The sequence below is a fragment of the Helicoverpa zea genome, chromosome 3, assembly GCF_022581195.2.
Source record: "Helicoverpa zea isolate HzStark_Cry1AcR chromosome 3, ilHelZeax1.1, whole genome shotgun sequence".
NCBI classification, from domain to species: Eukaryota; Metazoa; Arthropoda; class Insecta; order Lepidoptera; family Noctuidae; genus Helicoverpa; species Helicoverpa zea.
This window is the reverse complement of record NC_061454.1, coordinates 13,263,113-13,285,279: the sequence shown is the minus strand read 5'-3', so window position 1 is coordinate 13,285,279 and position 22,167 is coordinate 13,263,113. Positions and strand designations below refer to the sequence as shown.

General features: G+C 36.7%; 1 protein-coding gene across 1 annotated transcript; it reads left to right on the top strand.

Annotated features, from left to right (window-relative positions):
* Window positions 1–984: 984 nt before the first annotated feature.
* Window positions 985–10,351, top strand: LOC124645753. The gene is made up of 12 exons (XM_047185628.1): window positions 985–1,237; window positions 1,425–1,646; window positions 2,432–2,555; window positions 2,729–2,910; window positions 3,298–3,405; window positions 3,844–3,986; window positions 7,510–7,786; window positions 8,144–8,362; window positions 8,487–8,610; window positions 8,910–9,091; window positions 9,488–9,595; window positions 10,064–10,351. The coding sequence occupies exons 1-12, from the start codon at window positions 1,009–1,011 to the stop codon at window positions 10,207–10,209; spliced, it is 2,064 nt and encodes a 687-aa protein (XP_047041584.1). The 5' UTR covers window positions 985–1,008; the 3' UTR covers window positions 10,210–10,351.
* The last annotated feature ends 11,816 nt before the right edge of the window (window positions 10,352–22,167 follow it).

Sequence of the window (22,167 nt, the reverse complement as noted above, 5' to 3'; positions counted from 1 at the left end):
AGTTTGACGTGCCATGAGAAACGCAGTCATTGGTGCCCAAGATATACTTAGAAAGTACATACAAGACCTTGAAAAGTTGCATTGGTACTTGCCTGACCTAGAATTGAACCCACACCCTCATACTCGAGAGGTTAGCTACCCACTAGGCCACCACGACTGTATATTGTACTAGCCGTTTTCCCGCGGTTTTATCCGCGTCCCGTGGTAACTACTGCCCGTACCGGGATAAAATATAGCCTATGTTACTCGTGGATAATGTAGCTTTCGAATGGTGAAAGAATTTTTAAAAACGGTCCAGTAGTTTTTGAGCCTATTCATTACAAACAAACAAACAAAGTTTTCCTCTTTATAATATTAGTATAGATAGTATAGATAACCTGTAGGACGTAGGTCCCAAGTAAAAACCAAAGTAATGTCATAAAGTGAAAGTAACGGTCAAAATCGTTCTTTCAAGGCTAAAGTGACAGCAAAACTATTCGATTTGACCGTTACTTTTACTTTATGACATTACTTTGGCTTTTACTTTTGATGAAGAAACTGGCTGTCAGTCATTAGTTTCGTATGTATACATTAGTATAAATAAACAGCATGATCACTATTCTCGTTCATATAAGTTTTTCAATCTCATCTATTCCTCGATGTCACTGTTATATCGTTTGTTTGTTTCATAAACCGTTCGAAGAGTAGCCCGACGTCTTTGAGTTCGTCATATTACAAGTGTCGACAGTAGCATTATCAACGAAATATGTGCATTTGGTTTAAAAGTTTCCAGTTTATCGCAAACTGTGCACTTCATACCAAAATACTTCAGCTACCATAAAATTAAAACTATTTACGTAAGTACGCACATACAATGTTCTTGATGCGATATTTTTTCCATAAAACAAATTATGCGAAAAATATTTAAGGTAATTTTGAACACTTTAAATTCTTCATTTAATTACTTTACATCCATGTATAAATAGCATTGATGTTAGTGAAAGGCATACAACAGCAGTAGCAGTAATCATGGCATCTTCAGTAGTACTGCTATGTGTGAGCTGGTTTGCCCTCGCAGCCGCTGGCACAGCCCCACCATACAACTTGGCAGACGCTGAGCATCACTTCGAGAACTTCATACAGAAACACGGCAAGACCTATGCAAGCGAACACGAGAAACAAGCCAGTTTCCAAGTGTTCAAACAAAACTTGCATAAAATTAATAAAATGAATGCAGAAAGCGATCACGCCGTCTTCGGTATGTACTTTTTTTCTATAGACTAGGATATAAGCTCCTATTCAATCAATTCTAAATCAAATTAAATTGATTTAAGCTATGTATAGCGGGCGTTCTTAGCCATTTGTGTGTCATTTTTAATAAAAAATGCAATACTACCCCTATAGTATGGGAAAGTATGTTTGTTGAAGGTATATTTCGTTTTCAGGTATAACACAGTTCGCGGATCTGACCGATGAAGAATTTCATATTAGGCACGGTTGTCTGGCATCGTCAGAGCAATATGACGATGAACCATGCAAGATAATCACTGATGAAGATATAGACTATAACGATGCGCCGGAGTCGTTCGACTGGCGCGACCAAAACGTTGTCACACCAGCGAAGAACCAACGCGGTTGTGGAAGTTGTTATGCCTTTAGTACTACTGGTAAGGTCATTCAGAAATTCATCCTTTAGTCCAATATTTTCGCTCACATTTAGTACCTACCTGAGTCGTGGTGGCCTAGTGGGTAAAGGACCAACCTCTCAAGTATGAGGGCGAGGGTTCGATCCCAGGTCAGGCAAGTACCAATGCAACTTTTCTAAGTTTGTATGTACTTTCTAAGTATATCTTAGACACCATTGGCTATGTTTCGGATGGCACGTTAAACTGTAGGTCCCGGCTGTCATTGAACATCCTTGGCAGTCGTTACGGGTAGTCAGAAGCCAGTAAGTCTGACACCAGTCCAACCAATGGGTATCGGGTTGCCCGGGCAACTGGGTTGAGGAGGTCAGATAGGCAGTCGCTTCTTGTAAAGCACTGGTAATCAGCTGAATCCGGTTAGACTGGAAGCCGACCCCAACATGATTGGGAAAAGGCTCGGAGGATGATGATTTAGTACCTACCTGACGAACTTGTCCTAAAGAAATAGAAGCTATAATTTGTTTGAGACAATCACATGATTACGTATCTGTGAGCGGTATCTATGTGTGCGTGCTTCGAGTGCACTTTGTAAGCAGCTTGGCTTCTGTATGTAGGTACTTATTTTCTGGTTTAGCCGCTGAAATTATTGCAGCCTTTTCACGTTGGTTCCTAGCGACACCAATTGGTTCGTACGGATGATATCGTCCGGTTTTTCCACTGGGGTATATGATATATTATAATGCGAAAAGGCTGTTATAGTGAAAAACATTTTGGTAACCTATTAAACTTGACTTTAAATTAAATTATAGGTAACATCGAGGGTCAGTACGCAATCAAATACAAACAATTGTTAAGCTTATCTGAACAGCAAATTGTGGACTGCGATGATAAAAATAGTGGATGTGGGGGTGGAGCAATGGCTGTTGCTTTTCGGTAATTATTATTTTAAGTTTTTCTCCAAGTACCATTTTGTCGATTTCAAAAACAACCAGAAACCCTTAGAGGATCACTTGTCTGTCTGTAAAACCCAGCGTAACATCAAGTTCGTTTAAGTTATCTGAATAAACTTGAAGCAATAAAACTTAGAAGTATTTGAATTTGATCAGGTCCCTGATCGACGTAGGTGGTTCTGAACTCGAGGGGGATTACCCATACGTAGGATACGAAGCAGACTGCGAATTCGACGTAAGCAAAGTGAAGGTCAAGTTATCAGATTGCCGCAGTTACCAACTTAAGTCTCAAGAGAAGGTGAAACAGTTGTTGTACCACACCGGACCTATTTCCATTGGTAACTATATCTTCTTGTCTTGAATAAAGTTTATTAACCAAACGGTTGTTAATAGTATTGCCTTAACCGGTGAAAAAAATCCGTTACGATACCGATGGTCACCTACACACGGAGCAACTGTGGTAGCCATGTCTTAATATTTGATCGATCTAATACATCTAATGTTAAGGCTTCCAACCCACGTCAGACTTTTTGTATGACAGATAATCGGGCCGATTTTTTGAAGGACATTCTGACAAAGATTTTCTGAACTACTTTTTGTAGGACGTTTGTGTTGCACTACTGCTTTTAGTTTCTATTTTTCTCCTACAAAAAAACCGGAATCCACCAACCCTAAGATGGTCACTTAGGTACTACATTATTACTTGTTTGCTTTTCTGTGTTTAGCTATCCAAGGAGGTGGCGTTCAACATTATGATGGGGGAATAATTTCTGATAAAAGATGCAACCGTGGGCCGATTGACCATGGAGTCCTGCTCGTGGGATATGGATCAGGTATGAATATCTTACTTATATAGAGACAGAAAAATCGACTTTGTTTTAGACTATGTAGTGATAATCAGAATTTTCAACAACAACGCTCGATTTTTCTTCATAAGTTGTAATTAATCTTTGACTTCATGTTTATTTGTAATCTTTCTTTCCTTCTCCACTCCACATATAAAATGTAATATGTATGCAGTAGACATTGCGACTCCATCTTGCAATAGGTTTGACAGCTTCTGATGCACTAAAAAGCAAATTCACAATAAGCCATTATTTCGTTTTAAAAAGAGTAACCATGGAGTTTCTTGCCCGTTCTTCTCCATAAGAAGCTACTTTTGGAATGGGCAACTAGAATCTTAGTTATACTTAGTTATAATTTTGACGTTCATAAGTGCTTGTAAAGGCCTAAATGAAATAAATGATTTGACTTTTTTTTGACTTTGACAGAAAATGGATCGGATTACTGGATTGTCAAAAATTCTTGGGGTGAAGGATATGGAGAAGGAGGCTACTTCAGGATGCAACGAGGCGAAGGTCATCTTTCCTGTAGCATGATGAAGAATGAGTTCATGGCGTCGTCAATCGTCGCCTAAATTGTATTCTTTATATCTTTCTGTATTTTTTATCACTGTATCAGATCTATCTTCTATGGGTAAAGCATATTGCAACGTTGCTGAATTTCTAAGCGATGAATTTTATGATTTACTTATGTGAATTTATTCTAGCTTGCCTATAATATTTTTTGGATTCTTTATATATTTCAAAATTCGCTTCTGTTTGAGGCTAAACATGGTTGGACTGTTTAAAACCTAATATTATCTTGCATGCTGATTGTATTACAATAGCATGTACACTCATGTTTAGAGAAATAAATGTTTTCAATTATTATGTAACTGTTGTTTTTATCTCTTTTTATTTATTACAATCTACCTCTACATTCCTATAACTCGCAGCACATTTTGCATGGTAACCTGACAATGGATATTGTAGGAGAGCCCTAGACCTAGAAAGTATTTTGGGAACTTGAGCACGTCATATTAACAAATGAAAGAATCTTGTTCAGTGCCTCCATGAAACTATGAGCTTTTTTGATTATACAAACACATAAGTGCGCGAGCTACCCCAGCTAGTAAGTAAAATAACTGAAGAACGTTAAGGGTCAGGTGGTGTTCGACATTCTTTCGAATTTTTGATAACTCAAATAGGCCGGTTTTATCTAATCTATACTAATATTATAAAGCTGAAGAGTTTGTTTGTTTGTTTGTTTGAACGCGCTAATCTCAGGAACTACTGGTCCGATTTGAAAATTTATTTCAGTGTTAGATAGCCCATTTATCGAGGAAGGCTATAGGCTACTTTTAATCCCGGTACGGGAAGTAGTTTCCACGGGATGCGGGTGAAACCGCTGGCAGAAGCTAGTAAATAAGATAAGAAGACTGAAGGATGAATACAGCATGTAAATATAACTTTTTCTTTTTTTTCCTTTAAGTATTGAGCGTTAATAAACAAATGTGTACAATATTCAGTTAAGAAAGCATTGAAAAACCACTCGGGTTTCAAGATAATACTTACATAAATACACATATCAATACCTAATTTAAAGATAACAATACAATAGGTATTCTATTGCTAACAGAACTGAAGTAAGTAATTACTAATTTATAAACTTATTAAGTATAATTATTAACTATAGAATTGGGTAAATCGTTATATTTTGTGATCATATTTTTGATAAAAAGTAGGAACTAACTAGTAGATAGGAATGAATGACCACCGACAGGCAGAAATAACCAACGGCCAACCAGCGAGTGAAAACGGCCTTTAGCTACTATATCCAATGATGCCGAAAAATAGAGGTTTTAAATAATTAGTCGTCCTTGTATTGTAAGTTTATAACATAAATATTGTAATATTCAGGTATCCAAGCAGACCCCCTTTTCCAATACGTTGAAGGAATAATAATGGACGACAGATCTGGCTTAGGTGCGACGATAGGATGTGTTCCATGTCTCAATCCAAAATCTAGGTCTATCTAACTACGCCTGCTCAGTTGGTGCATATTCATTAGGCATTTGTCATATTACTTCATAAAACAAAATAAGGGATTGTTCACACCAAACGTATTGTCCGCCGCTGACTGTGAGTATACTCACAGTCGGCCTCAGTGTGAACGTCGACTCAATCTGCAGTACGTGTACTCACCAAGCCGACAATAGGCTATAGCGTACGATGCGCTACATGTGTGAACAAAAGAATACGCTCATGTAGGTTCACACTAGATGCGTACGCTGAGCGGCCGACTATTCTACACATAAAAGAGCTCAGTATTTGAAGTTGCTCGTAGTATTTTATAAACGATCTCTGAGATCACTCGTGGTTCCCATACGATAAAACTAGTGTATTTTTAAAAAAAATCGGACGTTTACTGATATTTCAATTAAATGATGCGCATTCAGATAGTTGCCATTTGCGAAGCTCTAGAGGAAGATGAAAATAATAAAAAGAAGAGATTGTGGGTACATCCCTTAAATTTGAAGAGATGTTTTCTTGGTCAATTTCATACTTTATATTTCGAATATAGACTTTATCCAAATAAGTTCAAGAAATATTTTCGTATGACAGTAAAAACATTCGATGAGTTACTATCTTTAATACGTATAAGTTTATATAAAAGGGACACTAATTATCGACGTGCTATTCAGCCAGAAGAAAGATTGACAATTACTTTAAGGTAAGAGGAAAACAACTTGTACTGTAATCAACACTTATTTATTATAATCAAATCAATCACGTTTAAACAATTGCGAAAAGAACAATGTCAGACGTCCATAGTAACTTAGGCTCAATAAAAATATTTCATGTACAGTGAAAATTCTTACAGTTTCTTGTGTAGTTTCCCGCTGATCCCCCCAAAGGATTGTTCCCCCCAAAAAATCACCCGTGGGCAGAAAATACCCCCAAATTTGGGGGGAATCCCCCCAATCTGGCATCACTGCGCGGCGGTGCGGACGCGGCGGAGCGGCGGTGCGTACGCGGCGGAGCGGCGCTATTCGGCAACTGCGTCCGCGTAGCCAATCCGCGTCCGCCGTGCATAGTCGCGTAGTAAAATAATCGGCTACTGAGAGTCAGCTACAACAGACGACGTAACAGCGTATAGTCGGTTCGGTGTGAACGACAATTTCAATATATATGGAAAAGCAATAAACTGCGTAACGCGCGCTCACAGTCAGCGGCGGACAATACGTTTGGTGTGAACGATGCCTTAAAGTCAAATCATTTATTACATAAAATTTACAAGCACTTATGAATGTCAAAAATATAAATAAGTTTGATTGCAGTTGCCCATTAAAAACAAAGTTTTAAATACAGAGAATGGCACCGACTAAGTACTGCATCGTCAAAAACCCCCTTGCGCGAGTCCGACTCGCACTTGGCCGGTTTTTTATTCCTAAAATCAAATCAACAAAAGAACAATCAAATCTTTCCTCTTTATATATAAGTATATGTATATCCTACGTACCACCTATAACTAAGAATGTTTAGAGGAAATTATTGAATTTAGAGCCTAGCAGCGCTTTCACTCACTTCAGCTTTTCCGAGCGCCAATGTTAATGTCCACCTTCATGATAGTTTTTGGATACCCACAAGGTGATTTCACTACACCAATGGTCCACTGATCTATAGCAACAATCAAAATGTCATTGGCAGTTTTTGCAAAATATACAAATAACAAAAAAATTATGTCATGAAAACTCCAACTAAGTTAGTAGTAGTGTAAAATTTTGGCAACATAATATACTAAAAACTAGAATCAATTTTACGGGGCTTCCATACAACAAACGTGTTTTGTTAATGTTACAAACCTTACGTGCCTGAAACAGACACGTGCTAAGCAGGTTTTTAGTACCTAATGGTCGATATCACTTGAAGGATTCCTAAAATTCTGCAACATTCCATGCAATCAATCATGTCCGATATGAATTGTTAAATCTAGGAATTCGAAAGATTAGCAGCAACCATAAAATTGGTTAGGATCTTCAAAAATTACAAAAGTAATGTTTTGCATTCTTTCTTCGATAAGTACGAGTATATAATAACACTGTCCTATGCAAGGTATATCAAAGTATTTTTGCAAAGTATACAACAATAGTAGCAGTGGTCATGACATCTACGGTAGTACTGCTATGTGTGAGCTGGTTTGCCCTCGCAGCCGCTGGCACAGCTCCACCATACAACTTGGCAGACGCTGAGCATCACTTCGATACCTTCATAGAGACACACGGCAAGGTTTATCCAAACGAGGAAGAAAAACAATACAGATTCCAAGTGTTCAAAGACAATTTGCATAAGTATAACAAAATGAATGCGGAAAGCAACCATGCAGTTTTTGGTAACTATTTATACTCTTGTTCATCATCGACCATTTTGCACTGTCCCATTGGGCGCCTATACCATCATGTTAGAGAAGGAATAAGCGTTAATAGGATTTTAAACTTGAAACAAAAGAAAGAAGAACTTTAACGTCCATGTTTCCTCACGGTTTTACCCTTCATCATTTGTCAATCCATGATTTTCGGGACACACTTAAATAGATTTTTAAATACATAGTTCGTATTATTTTATCACGTCATGGGACCTAAAAAGTTTAGGAGAAGTTATAAATTCATCCTCCTCTGAATAAAAATCAGGACATAGCTTAAGTTTATGCCGTCATGAGGTTACATTTGTAAATTTTTCCTTTTTTCAGGTATTACACAGTTCTCAGATTTGACATCGGAGGATTTTCATGCCAGGCATACCTGCTTCAATCCTGAGCTCCGAAGTGGTCATAATTGTGACGTAATTACTGATAATGATATAGACTATAACGATGCGCCGGAGTCGTTCGACTGGCGCGACCAAAACGCTGTCACACCAGTGAAGGACCAAGGCGGTTGTGGAAGTTGTTATGCCTTCAGTTCTATTGGTAAGTCCATCGCGATAGACTTCTTTTCGTAGGAAAAGGTATCAACATGGTTACAGTATTTTTTAAATTATTACTGTGTTTGTAGAGACAAACAATAACATTATTCTTAATTTTTGTTTTTCAGCTAACGTCGAAAGTATGCATGCAATCAAACGCAAAGAACTGATAGACTTGTCTGTACAACAAGTTGTGGATTGCAGTAAGGAAAATCATGGCTGTTTAGGTGGAAAAATGAGTAAAGTTTTCGGGTAATTCTATGTATTTTTTCTCACCGGTTTTTTTTTCATTATTAATTATTAACATAGCAGTTCAAATTCAAAAATAATTTGAATTTCTGTTAGTAAAGAACAGAAAATTAATAAACACGTCCAGAAGTTACCTCATATAAGCTCAGAATTATTTTTATTAGCAAAGATCCCTCATCATAGAAAGAAACACCTTGCGTTATAATGAAATGCTTATCATGCTAAGGATTTCCCACTGAAATGTTAACGTTACATTAACTCAGGTCTTAATTAGAAAGCAAGAATTATATTAATGTTAACAGGTATCTAATGGACGTTGGAGGCAGCGAACCATTTGAAGACTATCCGTACATAGGACAACAAGGAGATTGCCAATTCGAACAAGAAAAAGTGAAGATCAAATTATCAAACTGTCACGTCTACAATCTGTCATCTCAAGAGAAGGTGAAACAATTGCTGTACCACAACGGACCCATTGTGATCGGTATATCTTTATGTATCTTCTTTCAAGTAAAAAAGAATGATTAAAATCGGTTCATGCAATCTAAAATAAGCTCAGAAAACCCAGAATACGTGAAGCATCTAGTTTTTACAGTGACCCAAATTCCCGAGAGATATCGCTATACTTTGGACTACTTTTCGCTAGTAAGATTTTTTCTGAATAAAATTGATGGGGGCGGGATAGGCATGAGGTATAATCGGAAAACCACGGAGCCTTACCTACACTGAGTGTGGCCCTACTCGGTTTTTTATACAAGATGAGTGTAGATTAATGTGACATAGAAAGATGTTAAGAACCGCTGTAAAGTTCCTCCAGAGATTATAAAAGTGTTTGGTGATTGTTTACTAACATATTAAATGTATATTTTTCTAAAATTAGGCATCAATGGAGAGGGCGTTCAACATTACCACGGTGGTATAATTTCTGATGAGCATTGTAACGTGGGTCAACTGAGTCACGGAGTGCTGCTCGTGGGATATGGATCAGGTCCGAACGATCATTACTTCTCTTTATAAGTGTATGATTGATGGAATGTCTTTTTTTTCATTACTTGCCACTGAATGAATAAGTGGCATTGCAATTAAAATTTATCTCCACCTTTTCTGCGTAATGCCTTATTGGTCGAGTTGTCGCGGTCTCGGGTACGATTCTCGGGACGGGACGAAATCACTATATGGAGTTTATAAACTTTCACAAAGCAGCCGTCTGGATGTTGGTGTTGGCACGTAAAGCCGGTGTCCCCAATTGCTACCTCGTGGCAGTCGTTATTACAATTCCACGTTATAGGCCGTAAGGTGGATTTTACTTAAAAAACACTAGATCTTGTTAGGTGAGTAACTGCGGAAGAAGAAGAAGTGTAATACACTTGATTTAAGGAAAAATATGTTGGTCTGAAGGCAGAAGGATTAGACCTTACCGTACATTTTAATCATTTAGATAACGTGTTCTTTTCAGAGAATGGATCCGATTATTGGATTGTTAAAAATTCTTGGGGAGACGGTTACGGAGAAAAAGGCTACTTCAGAATGGAACGACGTGAAGGCGGATTTGCCTGTGGTATGATGAATCCGGATATGACCAGTTCAGTTGTCGCTGATTAATTAAAATCCTTCTATATTCCATTTAATATTCTTTACTGAAACTTTATTAGTACCCTATTGTATGTAAACTAAAGAATTTCTCAATTGGTAAATCTTTCATTATTCTTTTTTGGAGTGTCAATAAAAATTACTTATGTATTAATAACGTTTTATTATAATTATGTGCAATGAGAAGTGATCAAACTCAAAACCTTTTTAAATCACTAGGTCAGCTCTCTGTAACTATGGGGATATCTGTTGGCTTGTACAAAGTTAGCGTATCTCGTTTTTTTATGTTCCTTGATGTAAATAATCTTAAAAATCAACATAAATTCCACATTACCTATTTTTGTGATAACATGATATAGCTCCATGGATTTCAGGCTGGTCTTATTGGGACCATCATAGGTCAATCATAATGAACCCATTGGTTTTCATTGCTGTCGATTCTGGTTTTTTTGTATGAAAATTTTGCTATCTGCTTTATTATTTTTTTCCTAATTTAACAGAACACATTTTTTTTCCTATTTTACTCTATACATTAGCAGCGACTGTCATCTTATACATTATATTTACAATTCTACACAAAACCACGAAGAAAATAGAATCCATTCCATTTCTCGCATTTCTTCTGAATTGTATCTCTATAACCAAAGTTAACAAAGCAACAAAATCTAATATAATTTTCGATAGCAATTCAAATGATATCAAACGCATTAATATCGGGACGCCATTATGGCAACACAAAGTTTAATTTAATACACAATACATTTTCAAGTAACAAACGCTATTATTGGCTAAACATCGACCAAAGAACCCGCTCTTGTGTCAGTTTCATTTGATATTTCCATTAAATTTCAATTTCGAGTCTCATCTTGGCTCACAATGGAGAATTTGACAATGGACTCAGAACGACTGCTACTGTTGCACCTACAATTTTTGTCTTCAATGTAATGAGAGAGTGGGTACTGAGAAAGAGAGAATTTCACGCAGACCCATGTATGGTGTAAATCCAGAATTCTTGTGAACTTATTGTTGTTCGTTCATTGATGATTTTTTACCCGCTCCGCCCAACTGGCTATTGTGGGCAGTGTCGGCGGTGGATACAAATTCCCTCACATCTTTGGGGTTCTGTATGGAGAGTGTAGCCTTATTAATACATTTTGATTTTCTTACATATTTTTGTGTGAGATAGATAGCGTTGATAAAGTAAAGTAGTAGTAAGCGTAAAGTAAAGTAAAGTAAGCGTAGTAAATAAACGAAGGTGGGTATTTCTAACTGTTCAGATATCTATGGAGCTCATAAGTTTAACTTTAAAGTCTTGATTGTAAAGACATGAAGCTGTTTAACTAGGTACTATGAAAGTCTAAGAAATTTTCTAGACCGTCTAGATTTCGAGAATGATAATTAATTTTATTAAATTATTTTTTTATTATTGAATGATCTAGAAGTTAGTTCTACAACCGTTTCTTAACTCCAAAATATAATAAGATACGGAACCTCCAACCATCTTGAACCATACCCGCTGTTTCCAACAATGGCTCCCCATTGTTACATTTGTATTTTAATACACACGACAAAATCGCTACGGATAAATAATGTTTAGTTTTTTTGGTCATTTGTTACTGAATGGTCGGTTCCAGCGAGTCTGGCCTGGCCGCCATCTCGCCGTTCATTCATCATCACCGTAGAATATATTCGTCATATTATGTACCACAATGGTCCTTTGTAGCTATTTATTTCGTCCATGTGTATTGTGAGTGTTTTTGGAAATTTCAGTCGAGTGGACGAGCTTAGTGCATTGGACGGATCATCCTTCCTTGAATATACCGTTCTATGTGCTACTGGTTATTCATAATTTCACAATTCTTTATAAGCACCCTCATTTCTTCACTTAGAATCGTATGATCTTGAGGTTCCGTTTTTAAAGAATTCTGTTGCACAATACAAAAATTCCACCAGCAACAGATACCGTAAAAAAAAACTGTCTCAAAATCGTTATTAAATTCAATCGCGGGGTGTGAACCCTCCCCGGTTCATATCTATATTATCATACACATCCGGCACCGCCCACTCGTCGCATAAGTAATGTTACCGTACATTGCTCACAATGTGTTGCACCTTCAGTTTTTTGTTGATGTAAAACGATATTGTAATCTGCTTTTTTGCTTTCGTGTCGGTGTTTAAACGTAAGGTGTTGGAAGTGTTAAGAATTGGAATCAATTACCTGTGTTAAGTTATCTTTCTTATAAGTTTTAAGGCAATCATTGTCTAAAGCTACTGAAATTTAGTTTTTTAGTTCAGTTGCTATGTCCGGTACATCGGTTACGGCTTGGTGGGAACGTTTCCTTCATATTTTTATCCGGTATAAATCAGTCCTTGAAGATGCACACAATAGCTCACATTTTGGCATAACAATAAATCCATTGTTGCCATCACTAAGCAAACTTTGACTTCTAATAATACCTCCAAACAACGGAATCAAGTTTACTAGGAAAACAACGTTATACGTAAAAGGGTGCTTATCATATTTATCAATGTCTGGTCACCCCCTTAGAGACAGGCGTCGGACCGTGGCAGATCCTAACCAAACTGCCCGCGGCAAAGATTAGGAAACGAGTTATGATTGCCGTCCTTTACTAAACACTTCACTTAGAAAGAGCGAGGTAGATCATGCGACAGGGTACAAGCAGGTTTGGAAAAAATCCAATGTTACTTGTTCGACAGGTTATAACAAGGAACGTGGGTGCCATTGTGCATTTAGTAACCGATTGTTATGGACTTACGGAATTGAGGGTCGAGCTCAATGGTGAAGGACATTAGGAAGCATCATGTGAATGTTACAGAAAATTGTGTACATGGATGACTTTGTGACCTTCGTAAGCATCTAAATTGTTATTATAGAGAAGTTTCTCGTGTCGGAATGTTATGTTCCGTGTTGGTCTCGAAACTACTTTCAGATTGGATGGGTAAATAAATTAGATGCTTTCATAGTAAGACTCGATATTAATATTGACTAGGAATCACTATACAGAGTTATTGTTAGGCCAACTAATTGTGTCAAGGCTTTTACTCTGTGAACATATGTACAGGTACTCACAAATTCTCTTATTTTTATTGATCAAGATATAAACTAACGCTGTGGTTACAAAATTAACTCAAATCAATCCGAATTTCAACTCAATCGTATCAAACATAACATAAACGACCGAACCCAACCTTAATTGCCCACAGAAAAACAACTAGCCTTTGAAGTTTACACCTTTACAATCGGTCCAGCGATTCCAAAGGCACTGGACACCAATCCAGAAGAGCTCTTATGGACGGAGGGGAGTTCCAAATACCCCATAGATTTTCCATACAGATCAAAGCTTGTATGGAAAGCCACTTGGCTTTAAACGCCACTCATACAGCTTTGATTTGCTGAATAGAGCCAGTTATGAGCGACGTTGTTCGTCTGTTGTGCCAGTTTGATCGTTGAATCTTGGAAGTAAAAAGGATCTACATATTTAGAGATGGAAAACATAGAGGTTTAAGGATGGTTTTAGACTCCGCACATTGCAAACTTTTTGTCGGCTAATAAATTGGTCTGGATCCAAAATCAGTTTCAAGATGAATAGTAAAACGATTAGGTATTCGGCTATTATCGGATTGACTAAGAAGGTTGGATAACCTTCAAAATACCTCCCGTTCCTTGCAGTTAAATCTCAAGAAAAATAAACTCCCCAAAATACTTTCACCCTCATAATTTTAGTATTCCTACTCTGCCTATCCTTCTGGCGAAAATAAGCACACTATAAATAATACCCTTTCACCAACTATACATGTGCCTATGTATAAGGTGAACCTCAGAAAGATGTTACAGATATAAAACATGCGTTATTGGTATATCACTCCTTTATCGTCAATATCACGACATACAAATCTAAATATAAACCCTTCATTGCCCTCAAAGCCTAGTAATCCTTTCCCACATTTCCTTTTATATAAAACATATTAATGTCGTATATTTTTAATATATCCTTAAGAGCATTGAGTATTGGATAATAACATTGTCGGTACGAATATAGACGTTTGTATGATCGTATCACAAGCAAACAGTGGCATATGGCGTGTGACGTCACGGCCGCCATTTAATTTGTAATTTGATTTGATCACGCTTTAATTACATTAGGATGTCACTGTTTGGACATTTGAAGGTATGACAGTTGCAGTCACGGTTGGATGATGCAATTAATAGGTAGTATGCAGTGGTTTACATTTGAAGTGCACATTAAGGCAAATAAGCGATTTGAAACTGTTAAAAATACAGTTGTTCTCTGAAAGTTGTACCTATTCTCTTCCGTCAAGAACACAAGGAAAAATATTGTGATGTCCTTCAAACTAAATAAGAAGCAGAATCATTTGTTTTAGAAAACTTTTAAAGCATATTTCCAAAGCACATGTCACCCCAAACACTAACAATCCAATTAATAATATCATACATAGATAACCCAAAAAAATATTCCAGAATTCAAAATCCGAACGCTGGTGCCGTTCTGTCTGCCGTGCCAGACGTTACGGCACCTACCTGACATCCAATCCCTCTTCCATCTCTGTCACACACGCACCTTTACCAAACGAGTAAGCGAAACAACGATACATCATTCCTTTCATTTGAATGAAAAGGTGAAAAAAACATGGCGCGAGTACAATTTTGTTTGTTCTAACCGCCAGAGCTGACCCACGTCATTATAAAGTGTTATCTCAGATGAATATATTTTTAATGCTGGCTTTTTTTCTTTTTTGAATGTGTGAGGAATGATATTTCTGAACATATTGAGTATGAAGCACGGTATATGTGGGGTTTTGAGATCATTCAAAGGGGTTTTGTTAGTGGAAGAAGTCTTCTGAACAATAGGGAAAGAAATGTCTATGTGTATGTAACTCTTGATCTTCACCGAAAATCTTAATGTTGTTATTTAATTACGACGAAATGTAACGTGCGGAGTCCATACAGATTTATATCAGAAAATAATATGTATTTACACACAACAAGTCATCGCGCAAAATGTCTCACTCTCCAGGTCCCTTAATGGGGATTCGTAGTGAACAAAATTAATTTTCTCATTTTATCTTCCCATCCACCATATACTGCGGCCACCAGCGCCCGCGCATGGCAAAGTGATCGAACTCCATTTTATTAAAGGTTTTATTAATGCACAAGGATCGTCGGAGGCATTTTTATAACCTTACCTTGCTCCCGAACGAGCCAGCGTGACGTGGGAAACTCAAAGCGGTGACTTTACATTTTTTTATGTCATATATAGATAATATTATGTCGCATATTTTTTAAAAAGGTTGCTGGATGTTTGTAGGCTGTGGTTTCTGCCGCCTTTGGGTCCCGAAACTGTGGTACATCCCTTTTCTTCTTTACTTTTTATGCGTAAATAGCCAAGCATTTGGTTACAATGTCACCTGCTGTAGCCTATTCACTCGTTTATGGAAAGTGCCCAAATCTTAATTGTTTTGCAACAGTACTTCAGCAAGCAACTCAACATAAATCCTTAGCCGTACGCAAAAAAATTGGCTTAGCTTCAAAAATAGTATATAAAAGCCATATATGAAATAGGTATCCCTTGTTCAAAGAATGGAGCTATCGGCTTAATTCCACTGGTCTTAGAAATTAACGCTCATAGAGTTTTTATCGGGTATCTTTTTCTGTCTGCGTATTTTAGTATAAGTACTATCACGTGGAGGATGAAACTCTATAATCCTTTTTATCATTTGAGTACACGTGGAGGAAAGAAATTGTACTCATAATGAGGGATTGCATGACAAATAACCTTTCTCTTGAGATTCTAGAATATCAAAATGCTAACGCACTAAAGAATACACGCGAAAACTCCATGTGCCTCTCTACCAATTGTCTGTAGGGCGTTAATTCCCACGACTAGTCGAATATGAGATTCTAGAATCTCAAGCAGTATACTCCAGATCATACTTATTGTATCCGCTAGGAAGTGGTATTCGGAAAATAAACGATACTTATTCATACGCCTCCTTTTACAACAACATCCTCAAAAATCATTAACTAATAAAATATGTTAACTAATTCTAAATTATAACACACAATAATCACCAGAACCTATAAAATCACGCGACAATATAACCAAAGAAATCAGACCTAGGGTTGTTACACCTTTGTGACAAAAGGGCGGTAACCGTACCAAATTAAATTGCAGGACAGTGCAACAATGAATAGTGAGGTAGGTAAACATTATTTATGGGCCGTGTTTTAAATCTTATTTTATGGGAAATGTGGTTGGAGAGCTTAACGGCAGCTTTGGAGGTTAGGGGACGTCTAGTGTCCGGTTTTATCCGGTTCGCCTAGGTTAATTGTTAGGGGACTTTTTGCTAGGTCACTGCGAGGTTAGAATTAGGTGTAGTTTGAAGTCGTTCGGTTATCGTCTGAATTTTTACGTGTTAAGGAAAACGATGCTCGGAACTGTTTCGTAGCGTTTTTTTAGGAACTAATTGCTATTCCAAATATACTGTTACTGACACTTTTCCACACGTTCAAAAAGTTACAGGACGTGAGTTCCGAGTTAAGGCAATTTCTTTAAAGTTATTGCTACTACTACATCACGTAGTATGCAATTACTTTATACTTAAAACTTCTCCTAATCCTTATTTGGATTTCTAATTTTGGTATTCTAATTATCTTATCAGACACTCGTTGGTTCTGATTTCTAACTAGAAAAAATGAGCCTTTTCCACTCTGATTTACATGTGGTGGGTCACCGTAATATGTATTGATAGTCCTTTTTGTTATTTTTGTGCCTTGGTAGTTACAGTGGAGATAAGTATGCGATAAGTATGCTCACAGGCCGAATATTTTATAGAAAATATATATTTATGTAGGTATACTAAAGTTATTTAGATGTATTGTAGGCTTTCCATGAAATTAATTGAATTCAAGAGATTTCAATATTTAGTTGTGCTTGTTGAATGTAAATACTAAGAACGATTAAAAGGTTTTAAAAAACTCTTGCTTAGAAATAATAACTAATATATTTTTAGTGTAACATATGGTAAAATGTAGAACATAACAATTTAACTAATCCGTGATTAACGATACTTTAAAATAGATCATTAATCGAACTATCGACAGGATTTACAACTGAATACAATAATACATTACAATATTTTATCCTAATTGTACTTAACAAAATAGTTCACATTGAAAAATATCACAGAACTATATCTTCCACACGATTTATTAAAACTGTCATTAAGTTACGCCCACTTAACCCTAACATGCTGCACATAAAGTTATAGTACTTAATCCTTTTCTGCGACTTTGTCTCTATCCTTCTCGTTAATATAGGGTTAGATAAAGAGGGGAATATGTCCCATAGAGTAATAAAGTTGTCAGCGACTAGTCACAAATTTGACGTTTATTGCAGAATTATGCAGGAACACTTCCTATTAGTTTTTGTTGATTTATTGTTACGAGGACTTTCGTATGTTTTGCATTGAGTGTGGTTATTTTAGCTAAGGGGTCTATAGTACTAAACAAAGGTATTGAAAATATACTAGTAAAAATCTTTAGTACTAAACCACTGATTAAATCTTAGCCTTTGGTTAACCTAGCCATTGTGTCGGTGTGATCGGTTCATCTGCATCACCAAAACTTGTTTTTTATTGACGTAGTATAGGTAAATAATCATATTTTTTTTTTGTAATTTTGAATGTTACAATTTAACTCCACAAGAAAAAAGTATCACAGATGATGTCTGAAACCTTAATAAAAAGCAGATAAATAAATTAACATGCTGCTTCAACTGTACATTAAAAAAAATTAAGACTAATACCTACCTACGACAGCTTTTCAATGCGATCACGTGGCACCTAAACCATATAAAATAATGAACACATTACAAAACTATTTTAAAACCAACAATTCAATTCGAAAGAAAGCAGAATAAACTAACAAACAACGGAATTGAGGACGCGATGACATAAAATGTGTATAACTTAAGTTTAACAGTTAAGTTAGTCTTAAGCTGAGATTAATACAACGGTACGTCACATTACTTTTACTTGTTAAACAGTGAAAGTGATAATTTCGATTATTTATTATTTGTTTAAGTTTGATAAGTTAGGCCTATAATCTTCGTAGACACGTTCGCTTTTGTTTTCTAATTTATTTTTTAAATTCCAGCTTTCGGTTTCTATTGAATCGCGTTGAGGAATGATCCAGAAATGAGGATTAGTATAAGCTTTTCACTCTCTGTCGAACATTTTATTATTGAACTAGCTGTTGCCCGCAACTTCGTCTGTGTGGGAAATATAGAATCGTCAAAATACTACTTATCCCGTAGGTGCATTCTTTCACGTGACAGTATAATTAGGATTACCACTTCGCAGTCGCATAGATTCATTGATCAAGGTTGTGTTGTGGATGTGACCATTTATCTAAACAAAAGAAGTAAAGTTTGTGTCGTTGTTCAGCCAATTTGGAAAATTATTACGTATGGTGCGTAAGTAATTTTCACAGGAAACAGCTATAATCTATGTCTACATGCTTTGAGTCTGACAAAGCTGTCATTTGTACATTTCTGCAGCTGCTGCGACTAATCAGAAGCCAGAAAGTCTGTCAGTCTTACCATAATATGGATATCGTCTTGTGTAGTTGACTGGATTGTAGATAGGTAGTCGCTCCAAGCAAAATATTGGTACTCAAACAGATTCGGTGACTGGAAGCCAACACCAGCATAGTTGGGGAATAGCTGGATGGATGATAAAATGAGTCACCATCATCAGCAGGCGCATAGGGTAGGATAGTTTCACTTACTCATGGTAAGGCTGACCCCACATTAGGCGTGCGCGATCCTCGGGCGTGTGAGTAGCGCGGGCGTAGCGAGCGCGCTGCGTGAACGTCGCGTTTTGCTGCCCTGCGGCATGTGTGAAGAGTGCAAGCGACGCGCTCGCGGCGAGCACGCGGCGCTCGAGTTGCGTTCTTACCCCTTCGCCTGCTATCCCCGCCGCCCGCTAAACGCCTTAGCAGTTAAACGTCAAGGAGAGCGGCGCGTGCGCGCCGCGAGCGCGCTGCAAATGCCGCAGGGCAGCAAAACGCGACGCTCACGCAACGCGCTCGCGACGCACGCGCGGCGCCCGCGCTACTCACACGCCCGAGGATCGCGCACGCCTAATGTGGGGGAGGCCTAAGCCGGGACTCCACCGAAATGTTTGCATTAGTTCACGAATAGGCAAAATGTACGTATCTGTGAGAGTCCACTTCATGTGTTCGTACTTGAAACCTGCAGTTTTGCCAAGATTTTCAGAATGTACGCTCGCAATTTGTAATTTCTTGGTGGAGCCAGCAAATCAAAAGAAACATAAGTGTTGTATACTGTGCGTCACTACCGCACACCGGGAAAATTTCGCTCTTGCGTAGGACGTTTATACCATATTTTGTGTCACACGTAAACAGGACGACAGTAAGAATCCACCGAAACACTTTCAAAGATCTGATGAACGTCAAATCAGACCTGACTTGGTCACCTGGGGCCAATCAGAGCTCTATGAAGCGATAATATGCTTTGGCTCCTACTGTTATTGTGGTTTCTGAAAATTTATTCACCTCATTCAACGATGAATGTAATTCTGATGGTACTATTAAGAACACTTGCTTAGCGCAGAAGCTGACGTTGGCAGGTCAACTCTTTTGACTTCTCGAATAGGATACCATTGGTTTTTGTGCAATGCACACCTGCAATGCATTCTGGATTAGGATAGGATATAGGTGGATAGGATTTGCAACAGAGAACAATTCTGTCTTTGTGATTAAATGACATCAAACGTAGTTTTATATAAAAGGTGTTTTTTAGGGTTTTTAGACTTGGCTCGGGTCTTACTGAGACTGTTCGTAATCGTGAACAGTGTATTTGCGATCAGAAGTTGAAAGTAAGCATGTCTCTGGTATGCGGCGCGTAATTTGTACGTTTTCAGACGCATAAAGCATTTTACGTGTGGATGGTATTAAATAGAGAGAGCTCCCATTTCTTATCTGCACTTTGTATCTGGGCTTGTTTTTAAAGCTACAGAATCCTACATTACCTTCCTCACGCTTAGCAGCGCTTGCGAGAGATAGATCCTCATTTCTTCTAGGATTAAGTTTACATATTTTGCATCAGAAAAAATAATTAAGGTCTACTTAATACTACTCACTCAAAGTAATTTGTTTTAAGGCCACCACATTAGTGGAAGATAAGCTAAACTATGTTTATGAAAAAATCCTGATATGAACTCCATCTGTAACTTTAAATGATAATTAATTGTTCCACTAAAGTCGTCATTTTTGACATAATGTTCAAAAAATAATTTAGATGGCACCGTTTTAAATTTGGCTGAGAACTATTAATTTTCTTTTCATCAAGGTAATAATTATAGTTGGATTTTGATGTGGCACGGCAAACTGACAAACACTATTGAAATGTCTATCGAAAAATTACACTACGTGTTAAAATATGGTGAATTACGGAAAATACACAACTCCATCTGTTGAAATAATAATCCTCTATAAAGAATGTATGGTAATATTGTCATTTACCACCTCGCTCCTTTGACAAATTTGATGTATTTTATTTACCACAGATGGAGCTACTTTAACCTTGGCTAAACAAAATTGCATTTTTTTTTTTTCTTCCGAAGTTACTTATAAAGGTGTGATTTTCTGTGTAAAGATTAATAATAGGCCGATCAACTAATATAAGTACAACATTCAAATGTACAGTTTTGACAAATAGATTGCGTGTCGTAATATTTTACATCTTGAATTCACAAAATTAATCATATCTTTTGATAAAGTGAATCGATTTCGATGAAACAAAAACTAAGTAATACCCCAAGTTACGTAGAATTTTTGTATATAAGCATTGTCTGCATTTAATTCGTAGATTTTACGTGAATCCCGAACAAACAAACAGATAAACAGACAAACAGAGAAAAATGACAAAAATGATGGAAATGGGTTCTGTTAGTTATCCTTTAACATGCTGTCTATTTTTTTTGTCAATTTCTTCAATGTACAAAAATTACTTTTCTACAGATTTACTATATGTATAGATATAGATGTTATTCTGCCTACAAATCCCTACTAATATTATAAATGCGAAAGTAACTCTGTCTGTCTGTGACGCTTTCACGTCTAAATCACTGAACCGATTTTAATAAAATTTGGTACAGAGATAGAGTTGATAGAACATAGGATAGTTTTTATTCCGGGCTTTTAAAGAATTCTCTTGGAAACGCGATATAACCGAACTCCACGCGGTCGAAGCCGCTGGCGGGAGCTAGTTACCTATATAAGGTATAGAAAGGTAAGATTATTAAATTAGTTAATACATATTGTGCTGATAAATCTGACAATCTAAAAATAGGCACAATTTCTATTTCATTAAGAGAACGATTTCATCACAAGACAGTAAAAATCTGATTCAAAATCTACCAAGGAGTGCAATCATAAAATACAAACTAATTAACATCCATTTATCATAAAACTTTCTACAAAAATATCAACGACATTCAAATCTTAATATTAATTAAGTTATTCAAATGAACACGATTTTAAAACAACAGAATTAACTGATTTCTATACAAAAATTGTGTTAAGTCTAATTTATATTAATAAAACTATATCTATCAGTTTTAAATTGGGTTAAATAGGTAGCAAAGTTTTTAATATTCATTGAAAAGTTAATATGGCTATCGTTTTAATAGCTTTGTGTGATATATGGGACCGAGAGAATGGAATTCTTTGCATTTACTATGAATCTGTTTTAATTAAAGTCGTATCCTCAATTTAATGTTACTAACACTAGCTGTTTTCCCGCGGTTTCACCTGTTAACGACCTGACACAAAATTCATTCATAGTCAACATCTTTTGATAAATGAAAAGTTTAAAAGAAAAATATAAAATTCAATAAAGATTT